The following is a 26730-nucleotide window of genomic DNA, read 5'->3' as shown; positions in this document are numbered from 1 at the left end:
TCAGCTGAGAAACTACTCCTGGGATTTTCACACACAACAGTCTTTAGCGTTTGTACAGAATGGTGAGAAAAACCTTGACTCATGTGAACATTTACTGAAGCTCTTTAGATGCACTGCGCTTCTGCCACATGATCGGTTAATTGGTTGTTTAACTGCATGAATGAGGAGGTATACAGATGTTTCTTATAATGCGGGCGATGAGTATATGAGGAAACAAGCTTGTGACACGACATGATTGGCAAGGGGATCAAGCTTAAAGCCTTCATCAAAGTTGCTAAATTTAAAATAATGCGGTGGACATGAGTGGACAAATACAGTGAAAAAACATTTTTCTGTTGAGTTTTGATAATTGTATTACTACAGTTTAACAGAATACATGTTTCTGTAGACTTCTGAATTCATTCTGCTGCTACTACGTGTCTTTCACCACACTTTGGCCTTTCTATCACTTTAATTTTGCTTCCAGAACTTTTGCAGCTCATCTCTGTATTTCTTTGTGAATTCCAATCTGGCCTTCAGATTCCTACTGCTGATGAGTGGTTTGCATTTTGTTGTATGGCCTCAATATTTCTGCTCTCAAAGTCGTCTTCAAAAGGTGGATTGTGATACCTTCACCCCTGCCCTGTGGAGGTTGTGGGTGATGTCACTGACTGTTGCTTTTGGGTTTTTCTCACCATGTTTTTGTCATCAACTGCTGTTGTTTTCCTTGGCTGACCTGTTTGATGTCTGGCTGTTACAACACCAATAGTTTCTTTCTTTTTCAGGATATTCCAAATTGTTGTATTGGCTATGCAAAATGCTTGTGCAATGGCTCTGATCAATTTTCCTTCTTTTATCAGCTTCAAAATGGCTTGCTTGTCTCCCGTAGACAGCACCCTGGTCTTCATGTTGGTTTATCCTTTTTTTTAAAACCACAAATGCAGTCTTCACAGGCAAAACCCAGGGCTCATATCAAGAGCAGACATTCAGAGGTATAATTCTTAAAACAATCAATCTAACAGGGCACACCTGGGCAACAAGAAACTCTTGTCAATCACATGTTCCAATATTTTTAATCATTTGAAAAATTGGTGGGTTCAAACAAAAGGTGCCACGTTCTAAGTTTAACAGCTCTAGATATAAATATTCTGATCCATTATCTCATGGATCCCATGGATCTTTCAGTGTATAGCAAAAACAAAGGAATTGGCCTTTGCGTTCCAATACTTTCGAAGGGAACTGTATCACCCTAACATTTTATTTACTATTTTAGAAGGTTTACTTACCAAACACCAGGCATGGTCTAGAATGACTTGCTAAAATTGTGACAGTCCTGCACAAACATACATCAAATGAGTGAGAAATCATACCTCTTCATTCTGGTTCCGGCATAAAAAAAAAAGTTCTCACACTTTGCTTATTGTGCCGTGCTTCCATCTAGAGGCTCCAGCATGCACGCACACACTGCAGGAATGACATCAACTGTTTACACTAGGCCTGTTTCAAGCATCAGTAGCTATTGGGTTACACAACACACACAACACCACTGAGTAAATGGCATGATAAAACTTATTTGAAGGAATGCTTTATTGATAAACAGAACAAACACTGACATTAACATAAATGAGTATTCCACCAATTCCTTAAAAGAAAACCAGATCCTCTCATTTTGTAAAGTTGAGCTACAATCTCAGATTTAAAGCTATATTGTGCTCATGTGCTCTACAACAGCCGGTCCCATTTACATGTATGCAGCTTAAGGGATATATCATTTCTCTAATATTTATATTAAAAAAAAAAAAAAAAAAAAAATGCTCAAAGTGATACACCTTTCGCTCATTGATAATAGAAAGGTACAGTCATGACATTAAGATGAATCCCAATACCCCTGCTGTGTATTACTGGCAGCATAGCTGTACATATTTCTGGCAAATAGATATAATAAATCCCTCAAATTCTAGCTCAGTCTAGGATAATAATGTGTAGCAGTCTACTGAAATAATTCAATCCACTGACACAAAGAAAAGCGGAAATGATGAAATAGGAGAAATGAGGCAAAATAAAAATGATTAACAATTGAAAAAATGGCCAATGATTGGTTTTGAAATGCAAAGTGACCGTGCTACCAAACAAACTACACAAGTATGCAGTCTAATATATACTGTAAATAACAAAAAGAGTTTGATACCACTGGTCTCAGTCAGTGTGTTACATATTGGGGTAGTGCAGGCTAAAGCAAGAGCTATATTCAAAAGTGACTCTTATAGTAATTAGTGTGAGTGCGAGTTGGTGAAATAGCTCTTCGTTTCAACAGCAGAAGGTCTTTAAATGGCCTCAGTTGGCTGGCACAAAGCACTGGAATAAAAGCAAAGGCAGGCGGACATTAACGTACAAGGCGTAAACAGAACAAGCCCACCACTATGGTACACCAAACCAACACAAGAAACAAAGAGCAGAAAAAGCAAAAGAGGACAGGAAAAGAGAAAAGAACCTTAATGTGACTTGCTTTGACCAGCAAAAATCAACAGAAAGAAACGGGGTGATAGTGTAAGGCAGACAAAGGATTAGACATTCACCAGATGTACTGTAAAGCGTTGCTTCACATTGTACTCGGAGTAAAAAAGTCCTCAAATTAATGAAGAGCAGCGTAGAAAACTGCAGCACGTTCCCCTTGTGTGAGTAGTTCAAAGAGCAGCCCTCTCCCCTCTCCAGGTTTCTTCTCCTTTCCCCTTTCTGATGAATGCTGCTTGGCAGTACAGTTTAAATATAATTATTTGTATTCTTTATATTCATATATAGATATTTACGTTATGTAAAAACATTATGCAAAGCAGTGTAAAATACTTTAGAATACAAAATGGTTGTAACATTTTTTTCTTCTTTTTTTGTACAATCCTTTTTGGATGAGTCCATGTCACGCAAGCTGTGATGTGAGTGGAGAGGTGAGACGAGCACATGCAAGCTTTAGGTCTAAAGAGTAGCTGGAGGAGGGAGGGAGAGGCAGAGATAGAGTGAGTGAGAGAAGTGATGGTGGCTGTAGAGGGTCAGGCTTCACTAACAGATGAGATGAGTGTTCGTTTGGGAGTGTAGAGGCTCAGAATGGTGCGTTGTCCTGCACAGGGTTCGACTCGGTCGGAGACTCGGGGCCATCGCCATTGGCCCTCCCTCCAACCACCTTCGACTGGACACAAACAGAGAACACACATTTGGGGTTCAGAACACATTTGGGGTTCAGCAAATGCACCAACTCATCCTTTATTGCTCTTAATGAAGTTGTAAAGGAAACCTCCACGCTGAAACACATTAAGTATGTTTATATTGGAAAAAAACTGTGATGTTTAGCGATTTTGGTGCTAATTTGTTGGTAGGTGGTGTATATAAAAGTGGTTAGCGGTTGTGTGCAGTCACAGGGGGACACTGCTAGCACAGTTATAGTGGAGTTTAATAGAAGAAAAAAAAATTTATTGTTCTCCAGCATAAGTTATAATGGTCAGGTTTCTGTTAGCTGCTAAAAACAAAAGAGCAAGAGCTTGCTTTTCCTCACTCACCTTTTTCCACTGACATTCAACCTCACATTAGTGAGGAATGCAATATAGAAGTAGTGGAGACAGCAAACAGACAGAAAGTTTCAGAATGCAGTGCAGATATACGACACAGTTGCATGGAGTTACAGCAGAGACTTGGCTCGGCTAGTCAGAGATCTATGAGATGACAAGCACGATGGTGTTGATGGCAGTATTATCATGAAGCAAAGTGTATAGGTGAGGAGGTGAGAGTGCTGGACAGACTAAAGGATTAAATCTCTGCTATAGGTAGAGATAGCCAAAGGGCATTAGTGCCACTATCAGCAGGTAGTCAAACTGCATTTTGAGCAATGGAAGAAACCGTTAAACTAAAAATGTCTACTCAAAATTTCATTACAAAATAAATCTTCTCAAATCACATGTTAATTATAAAGATTAATAATTTTAGAATTAATTCACAGTGGATTTTTCCTTTAATGAGGTCCAGCCTTACCTTAAGATTTCCAACTTTGTCCTCAAATGATTTGAAAGTTGGGGAGTTCCTGTCAAAAATACAGTATTCAGATGTTATTGCTCAATCTGTCAGAGGCAGAGGTCTGCTACAGTGTAATTAGAAATGGAAAAATAGTTGCCGTTTTCTGATCCACATGCACACAGAAAAAGTTACAACATCTGCAGACATCTCCTGGTTTCACAAAGTATTGTAAGTATTTAACATTCCAAGTTAGAGCTGAACATTTAGTTTAAAACGCATGCTGGTGTGTAATATGAACTCTACTTCATTAGCACAAAGTTGTAAGACCAGATGGCAAAGGTTAAGGGGGGGTTTAAATACTAGAATCAACCTGAAATACTTTACCTCATAGCTGGCATACTTATCGAATGGCGAATGGAGTAGTTGCTACTTTGAAAGCATTAAAAGGAGACAAGAGGTGCCATTGTTAACAAGCAAGCAGGATCATTCAGAATCAAAGAAGCAAAGCAAAACACACCTTTCAGCAACTAACTGTAAATCTGTCATTAAATCTCATATCCAATCTTGATTATTTCATCAAATCTGTCTAGCACCAATACGCTGTGTGCCGATTGATTCAGATTATATCCATCATGCAGAAGCAGGCAGCTAGAGATACTACTATTTATTATAATTGTAAACTACACGGCAGATTAACATCTGATTATAGCAGCATACTGAGTTTAAAACCTTAATCCCTAATGTATATGCTATATACATTTATACCACAGCAATGTTACATTCTCGATTCTTATTGATCACAAGATGTTGATTAATTTTATAACAGTAAGGCTCTGACAATATCTGTAAGGAAATGACAGATTTATATTAATGTGCTTGTACTGATACATTTCCGTTTCTCTAATAACAAGCCATTCACAGCGACTTCACATAATCTAAACCTAATACTAAACTGATTAAATAAACATTATTTAACAAAGGAAAATGTATAATTATTGTTATGCTGAAGTGTTCTGTAAGGAGACTTTTTTTTTTTTTTTTTTTTTTTAACATTTATGGAATGAGTCTCCAGTGTCAGCGATAACAGTCAGAGGTAAAGCTGTTCCTTTAAGATTTCTCCCATGAGAAAGTCTTCAGGACAGAGGATTTTATGCATTGCGATTTCTCATTAACATGACAAGACAATTTTTTTTGTCTTATTAAAAAGAGTAAAAAAAACAGAGGCCAATGAGGTAACAACTGTTTATAGTTCCACAATATTATATGTAACAATGTGTCATTCTTTAATAAATAAAAAATGTTTTTTTTGGTAAATTGCTGTGGTATAAGAGGAATAAAACACTTCATGACATGCTGTTACAGGAAAATATCTGACTTTGGGCTGCATCGCATGACCCCTCACTGATTATTTTCCTATAACATCACACCCTGTCGTATTTTATTTCTGACATCACATGCACCCTCACTGCTTTACACTGACTAGAGTTCCTTACATTTGCACATCACCACCATCTATTATCTCTCTTATAGTACCAATCAAAGCTCTGATCAGTCTTACCCAAAGGAGTTAGAGAAAGGCAGCGCTCTGTGGGCCAATCAGATGCAGCGATTAAAAAGAAAAGGGGAACACACAACCAATCAGGGAGAGCATTGGGCATCAGGCAAGAGCAAGGCAAGCAGGGAAACAAAAAACAAAAGAAGCAGCCTTATAGAAAATGACATATGACCAATTCTTAGAGCGATTATAACAAAAATACCTCACGGTAGGACAGTTAGCAAGTTCCGTCCAGTATCTTACAACACTTACATTGTTAACTTATGTCAGGAGTGTTATACTGACAGTGAAGAATGAATAGAGGTGTTGATACGATATAAACACACAGAGTGATAGAATATGCACGCCGGCGATACTGAAACAAAATGTTATTTAGTAATATGCCATGTAATGCATTACAATCACAGCCATTGTGAAAATGCGGCTTTTAATTTTCATTCATCTTCAGTAAGTGCTTTATCCTGGAAAGGGTCATGGTTGATCCAGAGCCTGCCCCGGGAACACTGGGCACGAGATGGGAACACATCCTGGATGGGTTTACCTACTGGCATATTTCTGCGAGGTCGGACGTAACCCAGAGAACTCAAGAGGACACGGGGAGAACACACGAACGTCAAACCAGGGATCCTGGAGTGATAATGGAATCGATAATGGAAAGCTACCCACCGTTCTTCTATTCTGCAGTTTGCAACGGTGAAAAGTGTTTTTATACCTATAATAATTACATCATGTTTTAAAAAATAATGATTTGCAATATTGTCACACAATGTCTTTGGATACCTTTGATTTCAGGCTTCTGTTTATGTTTTTCCGGCCTTGAAATAAGCCACGCGGTCAGCCAGATATTTATACCCCTTTTCCTTTAAAGGCAACTGACAAGACGTGTAGTCTTTTGAGTCAGAAGGGGAGGAGCGTCTTGTCAATGTTTTCATTGCATTTGCAAGAGAACTACAAAATTACAAACTGTTCCTCTTTGGACTGTACTCATTGGATGTAGAACAGTAAACTGGACAGGGCAACTAGTACAGTTCCTGCTAATTCCCTGACAAGACTTTGATAGTGACTTGCTGTTTCATGTAGAGATAACTTGGCATGAGTTTTTTAGGAGACACAAACCAGAAGCTGGTCACACTGGAGTCTAACTAATGTACCTCTTCATTACATTGACATGTATTTATATTATGGGTGTAGGTGAAATCAAACAGTAATTTGTGTGAAACCCTTAGATACATATTTAATCAAGCAGCATGGGATAAACATCAAATAAACATCAGCATTTGTCATTTGTTACTTGTTTGCATGAAGTCACTCTTTTCATAGTGGTTTTTTGTTGCTAAATTTAAATAAAGCCCACTGCTACAGAGATACGGGGTAAAACAGAACAAAGCACGGAAGTTCCAAAGCCACAGAAACCCTGACACTGTGAAAGGAGGAGGGCAAAGTGAAAGAGTGAAAGAGGAAGCATTAATGGATTATGGGAGCATGCAGCAGCATTTAAGACAAACAAGGTGAGTAAGACAAGAAAACAAACGGATAATAGTTGCACAAACACTAACAGGCTAGGATAGACATTGATGCTGGAGTAATAGACAGAACAGAATAGAAGAATGTTAATGCAGAGCCGGATGAGCAGTGCTGGGTCACTACGTTGACAGAGAGGAACAGAAATAACGAGAGCAGTGACACGTATTTTTGCCTCATGGGTTACCTCATGTCGCCTAGTTTTCTACTGATAGCAGAGCCCACGGTGGAGAAGGCTGCTGAGGTCTTCTGTCCTGCCTGAGACAGTGTTTCCTGAGTCTTCTTGTACCTGTGAGAGGAGGAAGAGAGGAAGAGCAGGGAATGATGGTCAAAGATGGAGGTAAAGAAAAGCAAGGACAAAGTAGAATGTGAGCTTTACATATTTCGCAATGGAGACAAGTATTAAGTGCACTGGGGAAGATACAAAAACGCCGACACCCGCAGTAGCAGGCATAAATCCATATATTTAATCTAAATTGAGGGAAACTGACCCAACATTATTAGTCCATCTGCAAAGTTCTCTTTTCATATTAAAAAAAAAAACAAACACACACACCTCGACAAACTGCAGTAGCTTCTATTACAACCCCAAGCCACATATCTATGAAGCAACTCTAAAAAGGCCAAAACCCAGCAAGCAGCATGACACGGCAATTCTAACTCTCTCCACTACATCATGAGAGGATGACAAAGAAAACACTACTGCAATGGAGATAAGGAGACAGGAGTACTAAAAAAAGCAGAAAGAATGAAAACAAAACAAAAAACTCACACTTCAGAGTTGGCAATGTCATCCAGAGTGGCAGAGGCTGAAAGATATCTACAAATAGACAGGGTGAATATGTTCACATTTCCACTCGCATACACACTGTATCTGGGCTGTTAGGGCATGCATGATTAAAATAGCATTATTACTGACATGTGGAACAGGGAACCACTTAAAAAATGGTTCCAAAGACAAGCATTCAAACATACATACTCAAAAAAAAATGACACGAGACCCAATGCATTACACTCTCATATACAAAAACACAACTATAAAGGTGCTGTATAGATGTAGCAGATGTCAGTGCTGTGTTTTGTGTAATTAAGAATCTGCTCATAAATAGTGCTTCCACAAGAATAATGTTAAAGTGCATAGGTTTAATTTTTGAAATGTGTACTCTCAGAAAAATTTTGAATGGATTGATAAGGGTTCTTAGTGTCCTAAAGAGGTTCTATTGGAAGCCTGTTTGAAAAGGTCTGTGGTAGAATTCCACATAGAACCATGTCTATATACTGCTCTATTGCAGATATACACTCTAACAGGAAGACCTGACTCCTGCTCATTCATGCAATTTTCCAGTAAGCCACTCAAGTGGCAACAGTCCAGCGCATGCCGTAGATTGAGTATTTCAGGAATTGCTGATCTTCTGTGATTTTCACTCACGATTGTCTCTAGACACAGAAGGGTGTGAAAAACAAGAACAGGAATCTGATGTTACGGGGGGCAAAGGCTCAACGAAACTGCACAGTTAAAAATTGGATAAAATGCCCCTCTTGACCTGTATCAGTATGGTGTTATGCATTGCTCTGCTGCCACATGATTGGATAATTGTATGAATAAGCAGGTGTTCCTAATAAAGTTCCTACATTATAAATGTCCTGACATACCTGTTAAGCCTACAGATAAAAGATACAATGCTAGTATTAAATGTAAAACAAATATGCATTTCAGATTAGATCTGATTAAATCTGAATAGTTCCAATAAAGAAAAGTCACTCCTAACATTCATTAGCTGTAGGTAGGTTCTCTCTTATGTATGTGTATATATATATATATTTTCTATATTTTTTAAATGTAAATTTGCAAATAAGTTAAGTTAAAAAATTGCATAGACCACCAGCAAAAAAGGGAAAAGTGCACAAAATAGCAGAAGCACTAGCAGAAAAAGGGATCAAAGGCAGCATATGTCTACTAGCATCCTTTATATAAAAGCGATTTTTTTCCACTGATGTTGCAGAGAACCAAGTTAAAATATTCATGTAGACAGAATTCAGTTTTTTTGTTTGTTTTTTTTCCGACAAATTTTACAACTTCTCTGGTTAGTAGACCAGCAACACTTTCCTAATAGAGACAGTCACGGGAAAATCAAAGTTCACCCTCCTTCAATTCTATGTTTTTCAGGGCCTAAATAACAGTTGTGTGGTCCTCACCAACTTCTATAAACAAATAACCACAGGTGACAACAACAACAACAACAACAACAAAAAAAAAAAAACACAACGGAGTTCAATATGTAGTCATTTTTCCCAAAAAGTAAACCAACATTCAGATTAATTCACATTAATTGTTTATGTTCATGACAGCACAATCAGAAAAAGACTGAACAAGTATGGGTTTCATGGAAGGGTGGCTAGGAAAAAGCCCCTTCTCTCCAAAAAGAATTTGCAGCACGAGTTAGATTTGCAAAATTATATTTGAACAAACCACAAAAGTTCTGCAGAGACCAAGGTGGAGATTGTGGTCATCATACACAGCGCCATGTTTGGCGAAAACCAAACACAGAGTATCACCACAAACCCCTCATACCAAGTGGTGGAGAGGTAATGAGTTGGGCTTGTTTTGCAGCCACAGGACATGGGAAACCTGCAGCCATTGAAACAACGATGAACTCTACTTTATACCAGAATATTCTTGAGACAAATGTGAGGCCATCTGTCCAGCAGCTTAAGCTGGGATGAAATTGGGTCATGCAACAGGACAATGATCCCAAGCACACCAGCAAATCAACATCTGAATGGCTAAAGAAGAAAAAAAATCAAGGTGTTGGAATGGCCAAGTCAAAGTCCAGACCTCAACCCCACTGAGATGCTGAACGAAAACCTTAATAAATAAATAAAAACCTAGAATTGAACGAGGGTGTACTTTCTTTTTCCCATGACTGTATCTATTAGAGAAGCTGTCGAAAATGTAAATGCGTACAAGAAAATGAAACTCTGCACACAGGAAAGGAGGAACAGTGAACAGTCTGCTAGGAGTAGGCAGATACCTAGAGAGAAAGTGTTCTGGGAAATACACACCCACTACCTACACAATGACTACAGCATTCAAATACAACTCTCCCAGCAACACACCATAAGCTTCAGGAAGCTAAAATTTATGACTGGAAGCCATTTGGAAACCATTATTAACCAAAGTCATAAATAAAAAATGCCATAAATGAAATAGCCATGACCCTTTTTGTTAGAAAAGCAGATAATAATAACTACTTTATCCTATATTATATTTAACGCCAGCACTCTTCTATTTATGGATCAGCACTGTGTTTGGGACAGCAAAGTGAAACTTTCAGCCCACATTCTGTACTCATCTGTTCAACACAACAGCAAGTCTGTTCATGTTTAAAATCAGTCCAACATTCCACCAGAAAGAAGCTATCATTTGCAAGCGCAATCCAAAAAACTGAAGCTGATATGTGCACATGAGATAACATTCTTCTCTTTAATGATATTAACTTTAAATTGCTTGTTTAACTTGATAGAATTTTTAAGCAAATTGTATCATTTACTGATACATGTGAACTCTCTCACTTGGAAAGGTCAGTTTCACACACATCGCCGACATATTGTCAAATGATCTACACTCACTGGCCACTTTAATAAGATAAGATAAACTTTATTGATCCCACAGTGGGGAAATTCACTTATCACAGCAGCTCACAGACAGTTAAAGGAAAACCTGTAAACCCACTCATTCATGCAATGGATTCCCTGCACAAACGCTTCCATGTTCTTCTTAAGGCTGCTCATGTGTTTCCAGTTCTACAGATCTACTCTCTACACTCACATTGGTAGTAATTTACAGTAGCTGTCTGCAAGAGTTCCCAAAGATGAATGTCACTGACATCATATATGTAAGAACAGTTGCAAAGCCCCTTCTAGCAAACTGAAGAAAGGTAGGAAAATATCATATGCATAAAACCATACAGATACAGGTCAAGAGCTTCAGTTAATGTTCACTTCAAACATCAGAATAGGGGAAAATGATGTCAGTGACTTTGACCAGGGCATGGTTGTTGGTGCTAGATGGGCTGGTTTGAGTATTTCATAAAATCTCCTGGGAACTTCATGCACCATAGTCTTTAGAGTTTACACCGAATGGTGCGAGAAACAATAAACATCCAGGGAGGGGCAGTTTTGCAGAGGGAGGCACCTTGTTAATGACAGAGGTCAGACTGGTTTGAACTGCCAAGCAAGGGTAACTCAAATAATCACTCTTTACAACCGTGGTGAACAGAAAAGCATCTCAGAATTCACAACACACGGCACCTTAAGGTGATGGGCTACAACAGCAGCAGACAACGACAGGAATCTGAGGCTACCCTGGTCACAAAACCGGACAGTACGACTGATTGGATATTTGCATGAATGAGCAGGTGTACAGCTGTTCCTATTAAAATGGCCGGGGAGTGTATATCCAAAAAAAGAGACAATTTTTTTTAATGCTGTATAGCATTTATTTATTGCTAATGCTAAAACATCCCTATACATATACATGAAAATTATATACATAAAAACTATTTTGTGTTCATCCAAGTCTTGCAAATGTATAGGGATGTTTTCTTTTTCTAAGAAGACAGTCATCTTAAAATGGAGGAATTAAGCAGAGGAGTAAAAATATCTGAGGCAGACAGCGGGTCAGTGTTCCAGACACCCACTATTATAGAGGACAGAAAAGAACAGGACACAAAGCTTTTGTCTTACACACTGTGGAGGATCTCGTAATCCACCGTCACTATCACTGAGTGTAAAGACTCCACACAGAGCACATGATCGTGAGAGAAGAACAGTGCAGAGTGCAGATTTTAAACTACAGAGATAAAACTCAAACTACTGACTTTAAAGCGATTTTGTCTTTCCTGGTCATATGATGTTAAAAGTGTATCCAGCTTTTCTTCCTGATCACCCTAACCTGCGCAACGGAAAGATAAAACAGATCAATACTGGCTGCTGCTTTGCCCTGATGTCCAATGCAGTAAACAACTGGAACAAATGTAACACACTGAAAAGCTTGAAAGTGCTAAAGCACTCATTATAGACCCAGACCTTTCAGCCTTAAAAAATGATTAGAGCTTATTATATTTTAACTGCTTTACACGTTGGGAACATTTCCCAAAAAAAAAAAAAAAAAAAAAAAAAAAAAAAAAAACCCCTGGTTATGTAGACGTGTCAGTTCCAGCATGCTGCACAGTGCAAGCCCGGATTACACACTCGTGAGAGGAACATGAACAAACACACAGTAAACGTGCCAACACAGGCAGTGACTCACAGTTCACATCCTGCAATCTTCTCGTTCCACTGGCCCAGTTTCTCACTCGTTCTTACATAGCTACAAACAATTGTTATGAACTGAATCACACGGGTTATTCATTTTTTAATTTGTAGTTTAGTAGCTTTGACAACCAAAAAATAATAATAAAAAAAAAAAACTGATTTTTTTGCAAAAACAATTTTCAGCTATGTTTAAACTTAATGTGGTGCAACACAGCGCAACGCTGTAGTTCCATTCAAATCAACTGAGATTTTTGGTAGAAAGATTTTTACTAGGCGTATTAATTAGTGTGCATGAAGGACTCAAAAACAGAACACACTTCTCATAGCCACAATGTTGGCCAATGACTTGTTGACTTTTAGTTCAGGGCACAAATATGACGTGCTACATTAAATATTTTGTTAGAAGAGTACAAAGCTCATACAGTCATTCATTTCACTTCTTCTGTATTAATGAACTTAACTAGCTCACTTACCCTACCTTACGTAAGGAATAACACACATCGGAATTCTCACAAAGCACGGGAATAACAGCACGGACCAAAGTGTTATTATTCCTCTTTTACCACAACAATTGACCAACAATCACAATTTTTAATTTATAAATGAATGACACATCACGTTTTTAACCATTTATAGCTACATTTAATGTTACGGAATATCAGCGAAAAGAGTTCCTCTTATTACCTATGTTATAGGAGCCATAAACAGTTGTCTCCTCACTAGCTACATTCTCTCTCTCTCTCTCTCTCTCTCTCTCTAAGTTAATAACATTATGTGTATATTAAAATTGTATTGAATATTATAGCTTATATTATGCATTCATATAAACCTATCATTTATGGTACAGCTGGAACTAATGTCACAATCTGCTGATTCGAGAATTCAACAGTGCTGTGGTATAATGCATCGTTACCTTCCACTTTTTAGGCCAAGAACTTTCATTTGCCCAATCTTTGCAGAAAAACATATGCCGTTATCTAATAATGGACATTGGTATGCCTCGAGAGATAAAAACTTGACCATATATGTGTGTGTCTTTTGCGGACTTTCGTCCATTTTAATGATAAGTTGCGTGGGATCGGTGTGTCTAACCAGTTACATCCTTCTTGTTGTACTTTCAGAAGTAAATACAATACTGCTTTCAGATATACAGTTATCAAAAAATATGGGTTTCTAACTTTGATTATGGAAATACTGTATGTAGTCAAGACATTAGAGCATGGACAACCCCTGAGATTTTATATGATATCTGGTAATAGCTGTGTAAAAAAAAAAAAAAAAAAAAAAAAAAAAAAAAAAAAAAAAAAGATAAAAACATACAGTGTAATGATTTTCAGTAAGAATGATTTCATTTGACTTAGCTATGGCAGGTAACAACAAAGAGTGCATGTTCATTAGCTAACGAGCTCGGAAAATCCTGATGTGAGACACAGATGCTGACCTCATTACCAGTCTCAGCCTTGGTACCAAGTGATTTAGTCAGGAAGTGAAAAGTTAAATTACAGCTATGGTACAATAATGGCTGACTCACTTCTGACTCATTCCAGATTCACACAGCGCTGCTGCTTTTTCAGCTGATCAAACTAAAGCACTCAAAGCTTTTATCTATAAGGACAGGAGGCTAGCGCTTTAAGTGCCAGTTATAAAGGGAAAGCTGATTTCAGACATCATAGAGCGAGAAAAGAATGTAAGATTAGAGTGAGGAAAGTGCTGTAAGCTATAAAGAAATTACCTTATAGAAGTTCAAAAAAACAGGAGCTGACCTGTCATGAAGTCTTTATCATATATCAAATATAGTTATATTTATTTGGTAAAAGCAGTGGAAGAGCTGGGGAATAAGAAGAATCTTCTACTCACGCATTTGAGGTCTGCACGTCCTGCCAGCTTTTGGTGATGTTCTGTTTGAGTTCGCTCAGAGGGCTGAGGCCGAGCTTGCGCTTCAGTTCGGATGCGTGGCGCTCTTTGGCCATCAGTACTTGCCGTAGAGTCTGAATCTCCTCCTCCACCTGATTTGATGATCGTGGAAAAAAAAACTGCACAATTAAAAAACACTACAACAAAAGCCACTCACGCCTTAGACTTGAAGATTAGTGGATCAGGTGTACAGCTGTTGTGGTGGTGTATACCTTGGTGAGTTCAGTCTTTAGTTCTTCTGCCTCCTCCTCTGTTAGTCCTGGAGGAAGTGTTACTGGACTCCCAGCAGACGCACCTATCTCTGCTGGCATATCTGACAGAGAGCCTGAGCCCAGGCCTTTATTTGGAGAATTCAGATTGATGTCTGTGTGTGTGAAAGGGGAAAGAAAAAGAGAGACACACATACATACATTTAAGATTCTTGTCTTTGCCTTGCTCGAAAATAAATTAGGAAGATAAATACTTATCAACCAATTGAATTTTCTGTTTTGAGGGTTGTGTCTTTTTTAAAAAACATGTTAAATTCACTCAGTCAATGGTGACAAACATCTTCAGGGTTATGACACCAAACCACTAATTTTGATTTATTATTGTTATTACACAATACTTGCACTTGTGTTTTCATGGACACTGTATTGCAGTATTTGGTTTCTCGTCAGAAATTCATACTCCTCCTTTATGGTAAGAAAAAAAAAGGGGGGGGGGGTCTTTCAGTGGTATGAAATAAGTGGCATTTACTCACTAAGCCATTGCATTTTGCTCATAGAGTTTACCCGCAATCTTCAGTCGTGAGCACAATGACACCATTCAGCTAGACCAGAGGCGGGTGTAAGCTGAGATCAGTGTACTAGCAGTACAGTGTTTTTCAGAAGTGCTGTGTGTGTGTCCATTCAGAAGCGAGAGTTAGTCTTCTACACACTTTCGGATATTCCTTAGTAGCTTTTTTTTTTTAAATTCATTACACATAAACACCAAAGACAGGATCTCATTAGGAGAAATGCTCACTCTAAAGTCTCTTATGCACTTCATGCACTTTGCATGCATTAGTTTTTGGCTTTGGATGTTGATCATTAGAAAGAAACACAGTGTTTATATTATCAGCACCTTATTTTTTATTTTTTGCACAAATACAGCACGTGCATTAGCTGGATAATGACTGGCAGGATATGACAGATTACTTGCCACACCCTCACAGAATGCCACCAGCAAACCCCTGGAGTTAAAACTATAAACCAAAGTGTAACCACTAAACGACAGCACATTTTATATGCAGTAGTGTTTATTTTAAAGGGAAGGTAGATTTACTGCTTTGGTACTGACAGCAAATACATGCAAAACAAGCCAGAGTGAAATACAGCCAACCAAACACCATTTTCTGGTGTTGTTAAATGGCTATAATTACTTATATTTTTGTATTTAAAAGGGTGCACCTCAGATAAAGATCATTCAGCTGGCAGTGAGGCTTTTTATATTCTGGCTATCTGTGGAGTAACCCGATAGCCTACCCTACCCTGCCCTGTCCTTTCCTTTCCTTCATACTCGGACACTGCATATTAGAAGACGAAAATCATGAAAATCAAACACCAAAACGACACACTGCATATTTACAAAACAAGGGAAAGCACCCCGGATAGCAGTAATATCTAACACATACACCAACAACACAGCGCAACTGATTGTTTTGGTTTTGTTTACCTTGACTGGCGGAATCCATGGCGTCGAACCAAAAACAAGGAGATTGTGCTCGTAAAAAGAGTTTAGACAATTACTTGTTGATAAAGTATTGTATAAAAAAATACGTCTGATCGAAGAACTGCTACACTTGCATCGACAACATTCAAAACAGAAATCCGCTAACGAAATTCACCACCAGCAGCAGCAGCCGTAAGCAGCCAGCTCAGCCTGATGCCTACACTCAGGGCCGTTGTGTTCCCTCTGTTCCGGCGCACACTGATGACGTTTTTGCGTCCTGTTTTTCCAGACACAAACAAAAAAATACATTTCGCACAAATACACTTGTACAGGGGAATACAAGAGTATTATACAGATACACTGATTAACCATAACGTTAAAACCACTGACAGGTGAAGTGAATAACATTGTTTAGCTCATTACAATGGCACCTGTCATGGAGTGGGATATATTAGGCAGCAAGTGAACAGTCAGTTCTCGAAGTTGTTGTGTTGGAAGCAGGAAAAATGCAGCAAATGTAATGATCTGAGCGACTTTGACAAGGGCCAGATTGTGATGGCTAGACGACTGGGTCAGAGCATCTCCAAAACAGCAGGTCTTGTGGGGTGTTCCCGGTATGCCATGGTTAGTACCTACCGAAAACGGTCCAAGGAAGGACAACCGTGATGCACGTGGGGAGGGAAGGCTAGTCTGTCTGGTCCGATCCCACAGAAGAGCTACTGTAGCACAAATGCTGCTGAAAAAGTTAATGCTGGCTATGATAGAAAAGTGTCAGAACACACAGTGCATCACAGCTTGCTGCGTATGGGGCTGTGTAGACGCAGACCGGTCAGAGTGCTCATGCTGACCCCTGTTCACCACCGAAAGCGCCTTAAATGGGCACATAAGCATTAGAACTGGACCATGGAGCAATGGAAGAAGGTGGCCTGGTCTACTGAATCATAATTTCTTTTACATAATGTGGATGGCCGGGTGCGTGTGCATCCTTTACGTGGGGAAGACATGACAACAGGATGCACTATTGGAAGTAGGCAAGCCGGCAGAAGCAGTGTGATGCTCTGGGCAATGTTCTGCTGCGAAAACTTGGGTCCTGGGATTCATGTGGATGTTACTTTTGACAAGTACCACCTACCTAAACATTGTTACAGACCAAGAACACCCCTTCATGGCAATGGTATTCCCATAATGGCAGTGGCCTCTTTCAGCAGGATAATGCACGCTGCCACACTGCAAAAATTGTTCAGGAATGGTTTGAGGATCATGACAAAGAGTTCAAGGTGTTGTCTTGGCCCCCAAATTCCCCAGATCTCAATCCAATCGAGCATTTGTGGGATGTGCTGGACAAACAAGTGCGATCTGCTCTACCTCGCAACTTCCAGGACTTAAAGGATCTGCTGCTAGTGTCTTGGTGCCAGATACCACAGCACACCTTCAGAGGTCTTGTAGAGTCCATGCCTCGATGGGTCAGAGCTGTTTTAGCAGCACAAGGGGGACCTGCACAATACTAGGCAGGTGTTTCTAATGTATCTTGTTGACCTTGTTGATTGTATATATAATGTGTGTGTGTTTGTTTTTCTATTTCCTCCAAAATGTTATATAAACTAATACTATTGTTAAATTTGCTAATTAGAAAAATTAGAGAAGGTTTTTTTTTATTGTGTAATAACCTTTATAGAAACTTGTAACAAAACCCTTTAGGTTAATACAAAAGAAGTTTGTATGGCTTTTTTTTCTTTCTGGCATGCAGCTATTTTTATAGCCATTGCATGAGTTGTGAAGATCACACTCTTTTGTCTCATTTCCTTTGTGTAATCTCTAATCCTCCCCTTCTATTTAATATACAATATTGATTATACTTGTAGAATAACTGTTAGTATAACAATAACATTGTATTTAAATTAAATTATGTTATATGCAATAATACATATTTTTCTTGTGCTCTCTTACTAGGATGACTTGATTTGAATGTATCAGTATATATGTGGTTAAAGATGTTTGTCTTGTCAAAAACAAAGTAAACAAGCAACAGTTGTCAGTATGTTTTATTTTTCACATTCATCATTAAGTATTGCTTAATGTGTATGTGACCTGTAATAGATATTGAAAATAAACACATAAACAGTCCAACAAACAAGTGTTGCCACATTTTTACTAATGCAACACTTTCACAGCTATGCCATCAGCACCACTTCAATACTGCACTACAGTATGACTTCAACCTTCAAGTCACAACCAAACCAATGTAGAAATATATCTAAACACTAAGTCTTTCTCATAACCAACAATTTCATACATGAAGTTCTTTCTATCTCAGGCAGCTATTTTAGAATTTATATCCATATAGTTTGTAATAATCAAGGCTATGTGTAACAAGTAAAAGCATATATGTGGAACTGATCTGTTATGTACTTATAGCTGGTGCATACATCTTTTACAAATTACAGCAGGAGTGGTAGTGGGCCTACTGGACAACATTCAGTTTGCCCTGAGGTAAAGCCTGTACGTTATGGCCAGCTGAAGAAAATGGCTTGTGGACCTGATGGCTTCTCTCTAAGAGGAGCATTCATTTCTTCTTGGCAAGTGGATTCAGCCAGGAGAAGGAGAAGCTGATACGAGCCGGCTCACTTGTAACAGTAGGAGAGCTGGCTCCCACCGCTGAGTGATCTGCAGCTGCAGGCTGTCAAAGACCAACATAGAGTGGATTTACAGACATATAGCTTCGAGAAAATAGAAGACCCTGTCAGCCCACATAAAAAGCGTTTTCAGTTATGACTTCTAAGCAATAAAGCTACACTACCTTGAAGATAAACATTTGGGACTACCCACCTGACTAACTGTTTGTATGCTTGCTTGCTTCTGTCTGTCTACCACATTGGGGCATCAGAGTAGTTGTGAAAGCTTGTATCAGTGCTCTGATCCATCTCTCTGTTGTCCTGGGCTCCCATTGAGCAGGGTTCACCCTGGAAAACGAGAGAGGGAACACACACTGAGTATTTAGCTATTTTTGTTTATTTTTTAGTAGACTGTTATGTATTTGTTTGAATTATAAATCTATGTTGATTTCCTTTCTTTTTTCTTTCTTTAGTTTTTTCCCTTTTTCCCCCATTTTCTCAAAATTTTGTCATTTGCCAGTTCCCACCCACTAACTAGCTCTCCCCTATCACATGACAAGTAACAACTGAAGAGAGTGAAGGCTAGCACATGCATCCTCCAAGATACTTGAAGGAACTGCATCTTTTTCAAACTGTTGCTCATCCTACACTGTATGGCCAAAAGACACCTGACCATTATACCCATATGTGTTTGTTGAACATCCTGTTCCAAAATTGGTCCCCCCTTTGCTGCTATAATAGCCTCCACTCTTCTGGGAAGGCTTTCCACTAGGTTTTGGAATGTGGCTGTGGAAATTTCTGCCCATTCAGCCACAAGAGCATTAGTGAGGTTGGGCAAGAAGGCCTGGTGCACAGTCAGTGTTCCAGTTCATCCCAAAGGTGTTCAGTGGGGTTGAGGTCAGGGCTCTGTGTAAGCTACTTGAGTTCTTCCACACCAAACCATGTCTTCACCATGAACTCGCTTTGTGCACAGGGGCATTGTCATGCTGGAGCATGATTGGATCCCTTAGTTCCAGTGAAGGGAAATCGTAAAGCATTCTAGACACTTGTGATCTTCCAACTTCGTGGCAACAGTTTGGGGAAGGCCCACATATGGATGCGACGGTCAGATGTCCACATACTTTTGGCCATATATTGTATGTCACAGGGCAGTAGAACACACTCGGAGGAAAGTGCTAACTACCCTCTTCTACATACATGAGCTCACAGATGCCCATGATTGGCTAACATTGCCCTGATTGAGAGGGGATGGAGTAACACAATCCCTCGCACTCAAAGAGCATGAGGTGGGTTTCTTTAGGTGGGTGTCTCTCTATCTGCATCATAAAAATATATGAATACACCTTTTCTGTACCTCTTATTATTTACTTATATATAATATTTACTATGAATAAACATTTGATAGCTAGCTAGTTGTATAGCTTGATTAGAAACCCCCACCAAATGGTCTTGATGATACCTAACATGCTAAAATAATATGTTTGCAAGCTAGCCATTAAACTACCATATTCTTCAATAATAGTTTATATATGAAGACAATTATCATAGCTATCATACCGAAGCTTTTTGGTGGGAGACACAAAGGATATTCCTAAATGTTGTCACTCAAGGAAGTGTACAGCCAACTCCACTTCCATTAAAACATTCATAATCTATATTAGTGCTTATAGCTTTATGCATGCGTTTTCAAAATATGCTGCTTCAATGATTAGCTATATGTGTTAATAAGCAAGTACCTGAAATCTGTAATTCCCCAGCCGTGCTATATGCAAAAAAGGCACTGAATGTTCCCCCATACTCTCTGGAGGATGAAGAGTAAGGCCAGGACGTAAAATATATGGATGATGGCCTGAGAAGAGATGGAAATGAAAATGGAGAGAAGCAGACACTGGTGTGGAAAATAAGAATTATGTGTCTAATGGGGTTGGACACCAAAGCTAATGTAGACAGTGCTACCACAAGAATTTTCAGACATTACAAGTATATAAGTATATGTCATATAAAAAAAGAGACAATGACTGATGGCCATGATGCAGGAATCACTTGAGGAAATAGACCAACAAGATCACAAGTGAAGTAATGATGGAGTAGTGATGGTGATATATTGTGCCCATAATCTGTTGAAAATGGACTAACCTGTGGAGATATAGAAGTCATGCTATCCTTGTTGGCAGGCCCACTGACCAACTCAGAACAAATATTCTTCTCAACCTCTGACATATATGGTTGGGTGCTCTCTAGTGAGCCTCTTCCGAGTTGGGCCTGGTTCTCATTAGACAGAGGCATAAGGCTGCCACTTATCCACATGGACAGAGGTGTGTCTGTCTGGTGGAACTGACATGAGGGTTCACTCATGAGTTTGGGTATATGGCCAGGAACCCCCAAGGCATCAGTAGGTGTTGCTTGGCTTTGGCTAAGCATTGGCCTGTTGTTGGGTCTATACCAAGTGGGGTAGAGCTTAGTCTCTTCACCTGCTTCTGAAGTTAAGCAGTGGATTCCTGAATCATGCCCCTCACACCCTAACTCTGTCTGGTCCTTACAGGGGAATAGGGGATAATAATATAGTAACACTACAACACAAATCCTGTCACACCTTTTCCTTTTATTTTGACGTTAAAATAGATTTAAGATGAGAAACGAAGTGCTTTACTATACCTGTTGGGTGTTCAGTCCACTTTTCTCACATATGACATCTTTTGGTCTCGCTGAACATCCCTCTACTTGTAACTGGTTTTCCTCCTTCGTCTCAGATAAAACATTCTTTATCTCATAGTTTTCCAACTTCAGTTCATTGTCTGGCTCAGAGCTCTCTACCAGACTGTGCACTGGTTCATATTCAGGCTCAGGTTCAGGTTCTGGTAACACTTCTGGCTCAGGTTCTGGTGCTGGTTCTTCTGGAGGCTCTTCAACCTCCTCTTCAGCTGCATAATAATCAGCAACTGTAATGTTCTGCATTTTCTGAGAATAGTACAATTGGATTGTTTGCCTAGATATGCATACATATATTGATCACTCATGGCTCACGTTTGATGAAATCTAGCTGGTAGAGAGCCCTCTCCTCAGCATTAAAATCAACCTTATAGTGATCCATGTTTTCATATCCAGGCTGTAAGGTCTGCAATGGAGCAGATTTAGTTGCCTCGCTGACCCTATAAGGTAAAGGAGTTGGTTTGCATAAGTGGAAAAGGCAAGATAGTGATCCAAAGTGTAATAAAAAAAATCATCTGCAGAAACTTACTGTTCAATGAGGTTTTTTGAGGTCTGCAAGAAAGCAAAACATACTAGATTTAAAAAGCAACACAGCAAAAATGAAATCTAGTAGACATTCCACAGAATCTTAAGAAATCCTAGATACTGTATATGCTTGGAGTACCTGAAGAAATGCAGCCATCTCTGGCTCTTCCATGGCGTTCAAGGCAGTCTGCACCAACTTTGAGTTTGTGTCAACATGCTCACTGTAGGTATGTACCAAGCTTTGGGCCCAGCTTGTCTTTTCATCCTGCTCATATGTGATTCGCTGTAACATAATCTTACGTCTTTCTTCCAGGATACCACACATACGGTCGAACTTCTCACACAGTATCTGCTTTTGGTTTCTGCTATTTTCCTGTTGGAGTGTACATATATTCTAATCATGCTAAGCATTATTGTGTTGTTCGCATGTAAGAAATGAAATTACACAATGAACTGTATGTAAGATAGAGATATATATTAGATGCTTTAGTGTCTTAAGGTTCAGATAAAGGCAATGCATTGCATTAAAATCCAGCCAAACCTCAACACTCCTACAGATCTCCTCCAGATCATTTATGCAAGCTTGGATGCACTCATTAGTGGCAACCAGGGATCCAATCCCATCACTGAGTTCGGTCTATAAAACAAAAACTGGGTACAATTAATTTATCTGTGTCTTTCCTTGGCGTTTGGAAGCCAGATAAATTTGCAACACTGTTTAACATTAGCAAGATCTTTTCTAATATACACTATATGGCCATAAGTATGTGGACACCTGACCTTCACACCCATATGTGGGCCTTCCCCAAACTAAGGGGCCCAAACGTGTTCCAGCATGACAATGGCCCTGTGCACATAGCGAGGTCCATAAAAACATGGTTTGCCAAGGTTGGTGTGGAAGAACTTGAGTGCCATGCACACACCCCTGACCTCAACCCCACTGAACACCTTTGGGACTTGGGAATAAATTGGAGTGTGCATTGAAGCCTGCATGCCAGGTCTAACATCAGTGCCCTAGAGCGGAGGCTGTTATAGCAGCAAAAGGAATTCCATATTAATGCCCATGGTTTTGGAAAGGGATGTTCAACAACACATCTTGTTGTGATGGTCAGGTGTTCACATACTTTTGACCATATCGTGTATATATATACACAGTATATAAACCACTGGCACAAATAAACTGTCAGTCTTACCTTTTGCTGTTGATATACATCAGAGACGGGAGCCACCTGACAGGACTTATGTGCTCCAAACACTTTACAGAGTGAACACGTGGGGATCTGACAGGTGATGCAGTAAATGTTCAGCTTCTCCCCTTCGTGTTCTTCACAGTTTATTTGTGCCAGTGGTTTCGGTGGAGGCCTACAACTAGAGGTACATTGAATAACTGTAAAACGACAAAAAATGTAATCATTTCACCAAGGAATAAACTTTGACAAAATAAAAACAATTATCTAAACCTTGCAGATGCTTGCTTGTAGACATCAATGATATTTTCCACTAGAAGGTTCCTCTGGAGCCCATAAACACCATGACGGTCCAAAACGACTTCGTGCCGACAGGATGGACACCGAAAACGACCTCCAATCCCAACCTGGAACAGAGAAGGCTGCAATCTTTTACTCAGTATTATGTTCTGTTATCATTAAGCTTTAAAGAACTCCTCACAGGCTGCTACTGCTGCTTTGAGCCGTAGTTGATGTAAGTCACATAACTGCATAACAGCTCCATTAGCATGGTATGCTTTAGTGTATTGGTTGTCATGACTGCTTATTAAAACTAATTTTGGCCTGTACTTCAAGATGTTGTTTTCCGAACTACTTTGGAGACACGTGGCCTCTGACCCAAGATTGGGGAATTCTTACCCTTGACCATCAGCTGCTTCTGAATTAGGTTCTGTTACTAAGTGAAGTACACAACTATGTAAAAATCCCCTCGTGTCCATTCTCGTTTTCAGGCACATCACTTACATGGAAACAAATAGCGAACTTCTGTAAACAACTGTGCCTCACTGGTGCCAGTATCAAGTCCAGATAAAGACAAATAATTTGCAGTTGCTGTATTTTTTCCTCTGAGGTAGAGGATACACAGGAGACCATGATGTGGAGGGAGTGAGAGTGAGAGAGTGAGAGAGTGAGATGGACACAGTGGCCTTAAATAGTTACACTCTTTGAAAGGCTTCAGCAGCTGAGACATATGGGTCAAATGGAAATCAGAGTCCCGGCTCTAAGCAGAGGTGCCCACTGGCAGTCCAGGAACAGTGTCAGTAATAATCCAGTGAATATAGGCATGTTAGAGCGTGTTTGAGGAATAAATCATCAATTTAAAGACACAAATCTCCCTGTTTGTCTGGCAGATATGATTTAAATTTGTTTCATTCAGGCTACAGGGATAATTTTCCTGCAGTGTCTTCATGTGCTATTTATCTCTTTTAACAGTGGGTCTTACATTGGGGTCTGTGAAGCAAAGCCAGGAAGTCCATGATTTTTATTTTATTACAGTAGTGGAAAGTGCAACTCACTATTACCACAGTTATTACATTTATTATTGAGCTCTTTTAGTTATTTGCCGGTTTGACTGGACTTCAACTGAATGGGTTTAATCCAAACCTCAGTAACTCAAAAACAAGTACAATATGAATAATGTCAACTAGGACCTAATTACAGTTTAATAAAAAATGTGTTCTGTGAGTGGAATAAAATATTATTGTATACATTTAAATAATGAGTATTTGATATAGTATTTGAATAGTTGGATTTTGTTTGTAAAATAAATCTGTACTGAGGGGGTATATGGAATCTATTTTAGAGTCCCTGGCTATAAAAATGTGTGAACCCCTGCCTAATAAAATGTAGAATACCTATTGAGCCAGCACCCCTCACTTGGTCACCTATGAACTTAATGCAAAAGAAGAAGAAGTATAGTAAAGAATACAAGTGCGAAGCTACAGTAGTTTATTTTCTCGCTCACAGCCTTCACAGTTACTGTATATCATTGTCTTTTTTATGCCCATTGTCTCAAAGGCAGCGAATGTAGTGCTATAATTAGGTATTTACAGTGCACACACCTGTCTAGGATTTGCATGAGTCAAGTGTTTTGATTCGTGTACACCATCTTAAATGTTACATATTACACTGTATGCTACAGTGCTAGTGCATTTTCTTTCTGCATGCACATCAGCGCTCTGAATATCCGGTGATCTTATGATCAGCTGGCAAAGTAAGCAGACAGATACATTTAGCCAGAGAGGCAGTGTGCTAATAACTGTGTGTGATAAATAATGAATTGACCCACCTTAGCTGCTTACATTTATATTTGCTAATTTGGCTGACACTTTTGTAAGTTACAAGATACAGGATCCAATTAAGCAGTCAAAGGACTAAGGTCTTTGCTTAAAGTCTCAGCAGTGACAGCTTGGTGGTGTTGGGATTTGAACTCACAACCTTCCAATCAGCAGCCCAAAGCCTTAACCATTGAGGCACCACTGCACTATGGCCCCAAAAAGTAGGGGGTCCATGTTGGGCAAATAATTCCCCCATAACAACCAAGTAAAATTGAACTTACCTGGTAAAGTTCGTTAGCACATTTGCGGCAGAGGTTGTGCTGGCATGGCAGTATGACCACAGGTTTGGTAAAGACCTCCAGGCAGATGGGGCAGATGAGCTGCTTCTCCAGCGTGCCCAGTGAAGCATCCCTGTGGAAGGAGCTCAGGTCCAGTGGAAGGGACATGATTGTGTCCCAACACTGAGGCACTAAGAGAATTCAGTAACGTTGTGTGTGAGAAAACTGTTATGTCTCTTCAAGGATCTTACCATCCTCAGATCAGCTTTTATATGCCTGTAATTCGTCCTGGATCTCTTCCTCTGCTTTGATTTTTGTCTGTTGCTCAGTCTGGGTCCTCCCACATACTGTTACCGGCCAATAGATATGCCAAGAGCACCAAGTTCAGTGTGTGTGTGTAGAGGTGTCCGGTTACTGGTTGGCAACCCCTCCTTCCCCACATACCTCTGTGTTGGCAAGTCATGTCCATATCAGGTACACAGCATGCTGACAAGTGCAGCCGCATATTTAAGTACACAAGAAGCAGGAATACAAAATGCAAAATGTTCTTAAAATGTAAGTTAAATGGATGGATGAGTATATGTTTCTACCAGGGTTACTACAGACCCTATTGGTTGCAGTATAGTCTCATTTTATGGACATAAACAAACTATTTATATATTGGGCAAACACATATTATGATTTTTATGTGTCTTTAGAGCTTTAAACTCTTGACCTTTGCACCCACAAAAGCTAAACCATGTACATTTTAATACACTGTACAAAAGCATTTGGGATCACATTCACAGCACTTTTCCAAGTTTTATTAAAAAAATTGCAGTTACATTCAGTTGCATATTTATTTTATTCTTGGTTTGAGCTTTAGATTGGGAAATAAGCAGCTGATCTTCACACCCATATGTGGGCCTTCCCCAAATTGTTTCCACAAATTTTTGTCTTTTTGTATGCTGTAGAATTATGATTTCCCTTCACTGAAACTAAGGGGCCAAGCCTGTTTCACCAAGGCAGTGCCACTGTACACAAAGCAAGCTCCTTCAAGACATGTTTTGCCAAAGATGATGTGGAAGAACTCAAGTGTCCTGCACAGAGCCCTGACCTCAACCCCACTGAACACCTCTGGGATGAATTGAAACAGAGCCTGCATGCCAGGCCTCCTCACCCATCATCAGTGCCTGGCCTCACTAATGCTCTTGTGTCTGAATGGGGAAATCCCCACAGCCACACTCCAAAATCAAGTGGAAAACCTTCCCAGAAGAGTGGAGGTTATTATAACAGCAAAGGGGGGACCCAGGCTGTGTTAATGCCCATGGATTTGGAATGGGCACATATGGGTGTGATCAAGGGTCT

The 26730-nt window shown here is 39.4% G+C and overlaps 2 protein-coding genes across 18 annotated transcripts; both read right to left on the bottom strand.

Annotated features, from left to right (window-relative positions):
- Positions 1–1548: 1548 nt before the first annotated feature.
- On the bottom strand, positions 1549–16239 carry tpd52l2b (tpd52 like 2b). Of its 13 annotated transcripts, none has more exons than XM_026920443.3 (10): positions 15980–16239; positions 14497–14648; positions 14228–14376; positions 12366–12425; positions 7827–7874; positions 7242–7343; positions 5537–5563; positions 4363–4407; positions 3997–4045; positions 1549–3160 (listed from the first exon to the last, which is right to left on the bottom strand). In XM_026920443.3, exons 1-10 carry the CDS (start codon positions 15996–15998, stop codon positions 3074–3076), a joined length of 738 nt encoding a protein of 245 aa, XP_026776244.3. In that variant the 5' UTR covers positions 15999–16239; the 3' UTR covers positions 1549–3073. The 13 variants fall into 13 exon arrangements, with proteins under 13 accessions (XP_026776244.3, XP_026776245.3, XP_026776246.3 ...); XM_026920444.3 differs by having other exon boundaries at positions 4363–4404; positions 15980–16238; XM_026920445.3 differs by lacking the exon at positions 5537–5563 and having other exon boundaries at positions 15980–16238.
- A 1761-nt stretch (positions 16240–18000) lies between these two features.
- Positions 18001–25750, bottom strand: trim101 (tripartite motif containing 101). 5 transcript variants are annotated; one of them, XR_008304321.1, is made up of 12 exons: positions 25387–25750; positions 23283–23431; positions 23016–23190; positions 22364–22459; positions 21962–22195; positions 21827–21849; positions 21613–21737; positions 21244–21509; positions 20725–21123; positions 20325–20437; positions 18803–18936; positions 18001–18653 (listed from the first exon to the last, which is right to left on the bottom strand). XR_008304321.1 is itself a non-coding variant. In XM_053240982.1 (11 exons), exons 1-10 carry the CDS (start codon positions 25549–25551, stop codon positions 20351–20353), a joined length of 1719 nt encoding a protein of 572 aa, XP_053096957.1. In that variant the 5' UTR covers positions 25552–25750; the 3' UTR covers positions 18001–18653; positions 20325–20350. The 5 variants fall into 5 exon arrangements, 3 of the variants coding, with proteins under 3 accessions (XP_053096957.1, XP_026776240.3, XP_026776242.1); XR_003403157.3 differs by lacking the exon at positions 20725–21123 and having other exon boundaries at positions 25387–25748; XM_053240982.1 differs by lacking the exon at positions 18803–18936.
- Positions 25751–26730: the final 980 nt, after the last annotated feature.

The sequence above is a fragment of the Pangasianodon hypophthalmus genome, chromosome 16, assembly GCF_027358585.1.
Source record: "Pangasianodon hypophthalmus isolate fPanHyp1 chromosome 16, fPanHyp1.pri, whole genome shotgun sequence".
Classification (NCBI taxonomy): Eukaryota; Metazoa; Chordata; class Actinopteri; order Siluriformes; family Pangasiidae; genus Pangasianodon; species Pangasianodon hypophthalmus.
Note: the sequence above shows the minus strand (reverse complement) of the source record. Positions and strands in the feature narration are given on the sequence as shown.

Excerpts from the sequence above, each read along its gene's own strand:
- tpd52l2b (XM_026920443.3), bottom strand. Across the intron at positions 12,426-14,227 it reads GACGTGCAGACCTCAAATGC|CTATGTAAGAACGAGTGAGA; the intron begins GTGAGTAGAAGA and ends AATTGTTTGTAG. Across the intron at positions 7,344-7,826 it reads GACATTGCCAACTCTGAAGT|GTACAAGAAGACTCAGGAAA; the intron begins GTGAGTTTTTTG and ends CTCCTCTCACAG.
- trim101 (XM_053240982.1), bottom strand. The coding sequence starts at position 25,551 with ATGTCCCTTCCACTGGACCTGAGCTCCTTCCACAGGGATGCTTCACTG. Across the intron at positions 21,850-21,961 it reads AGATGGCTGCATTTCTTCAG|ACCTCAAAAAACCTCATTGA; the intron begins GTACTCCAAGCA and ends GCTTTCTTGCAG. Across the intron at positions 21,510-21,612 it reads CCAGCTAGATTTCATCAAAC|CTGAAGAGGAGGTTGAAGAG; the intron begins GTGAGCCATGAG and ends ATTATTATGCAG.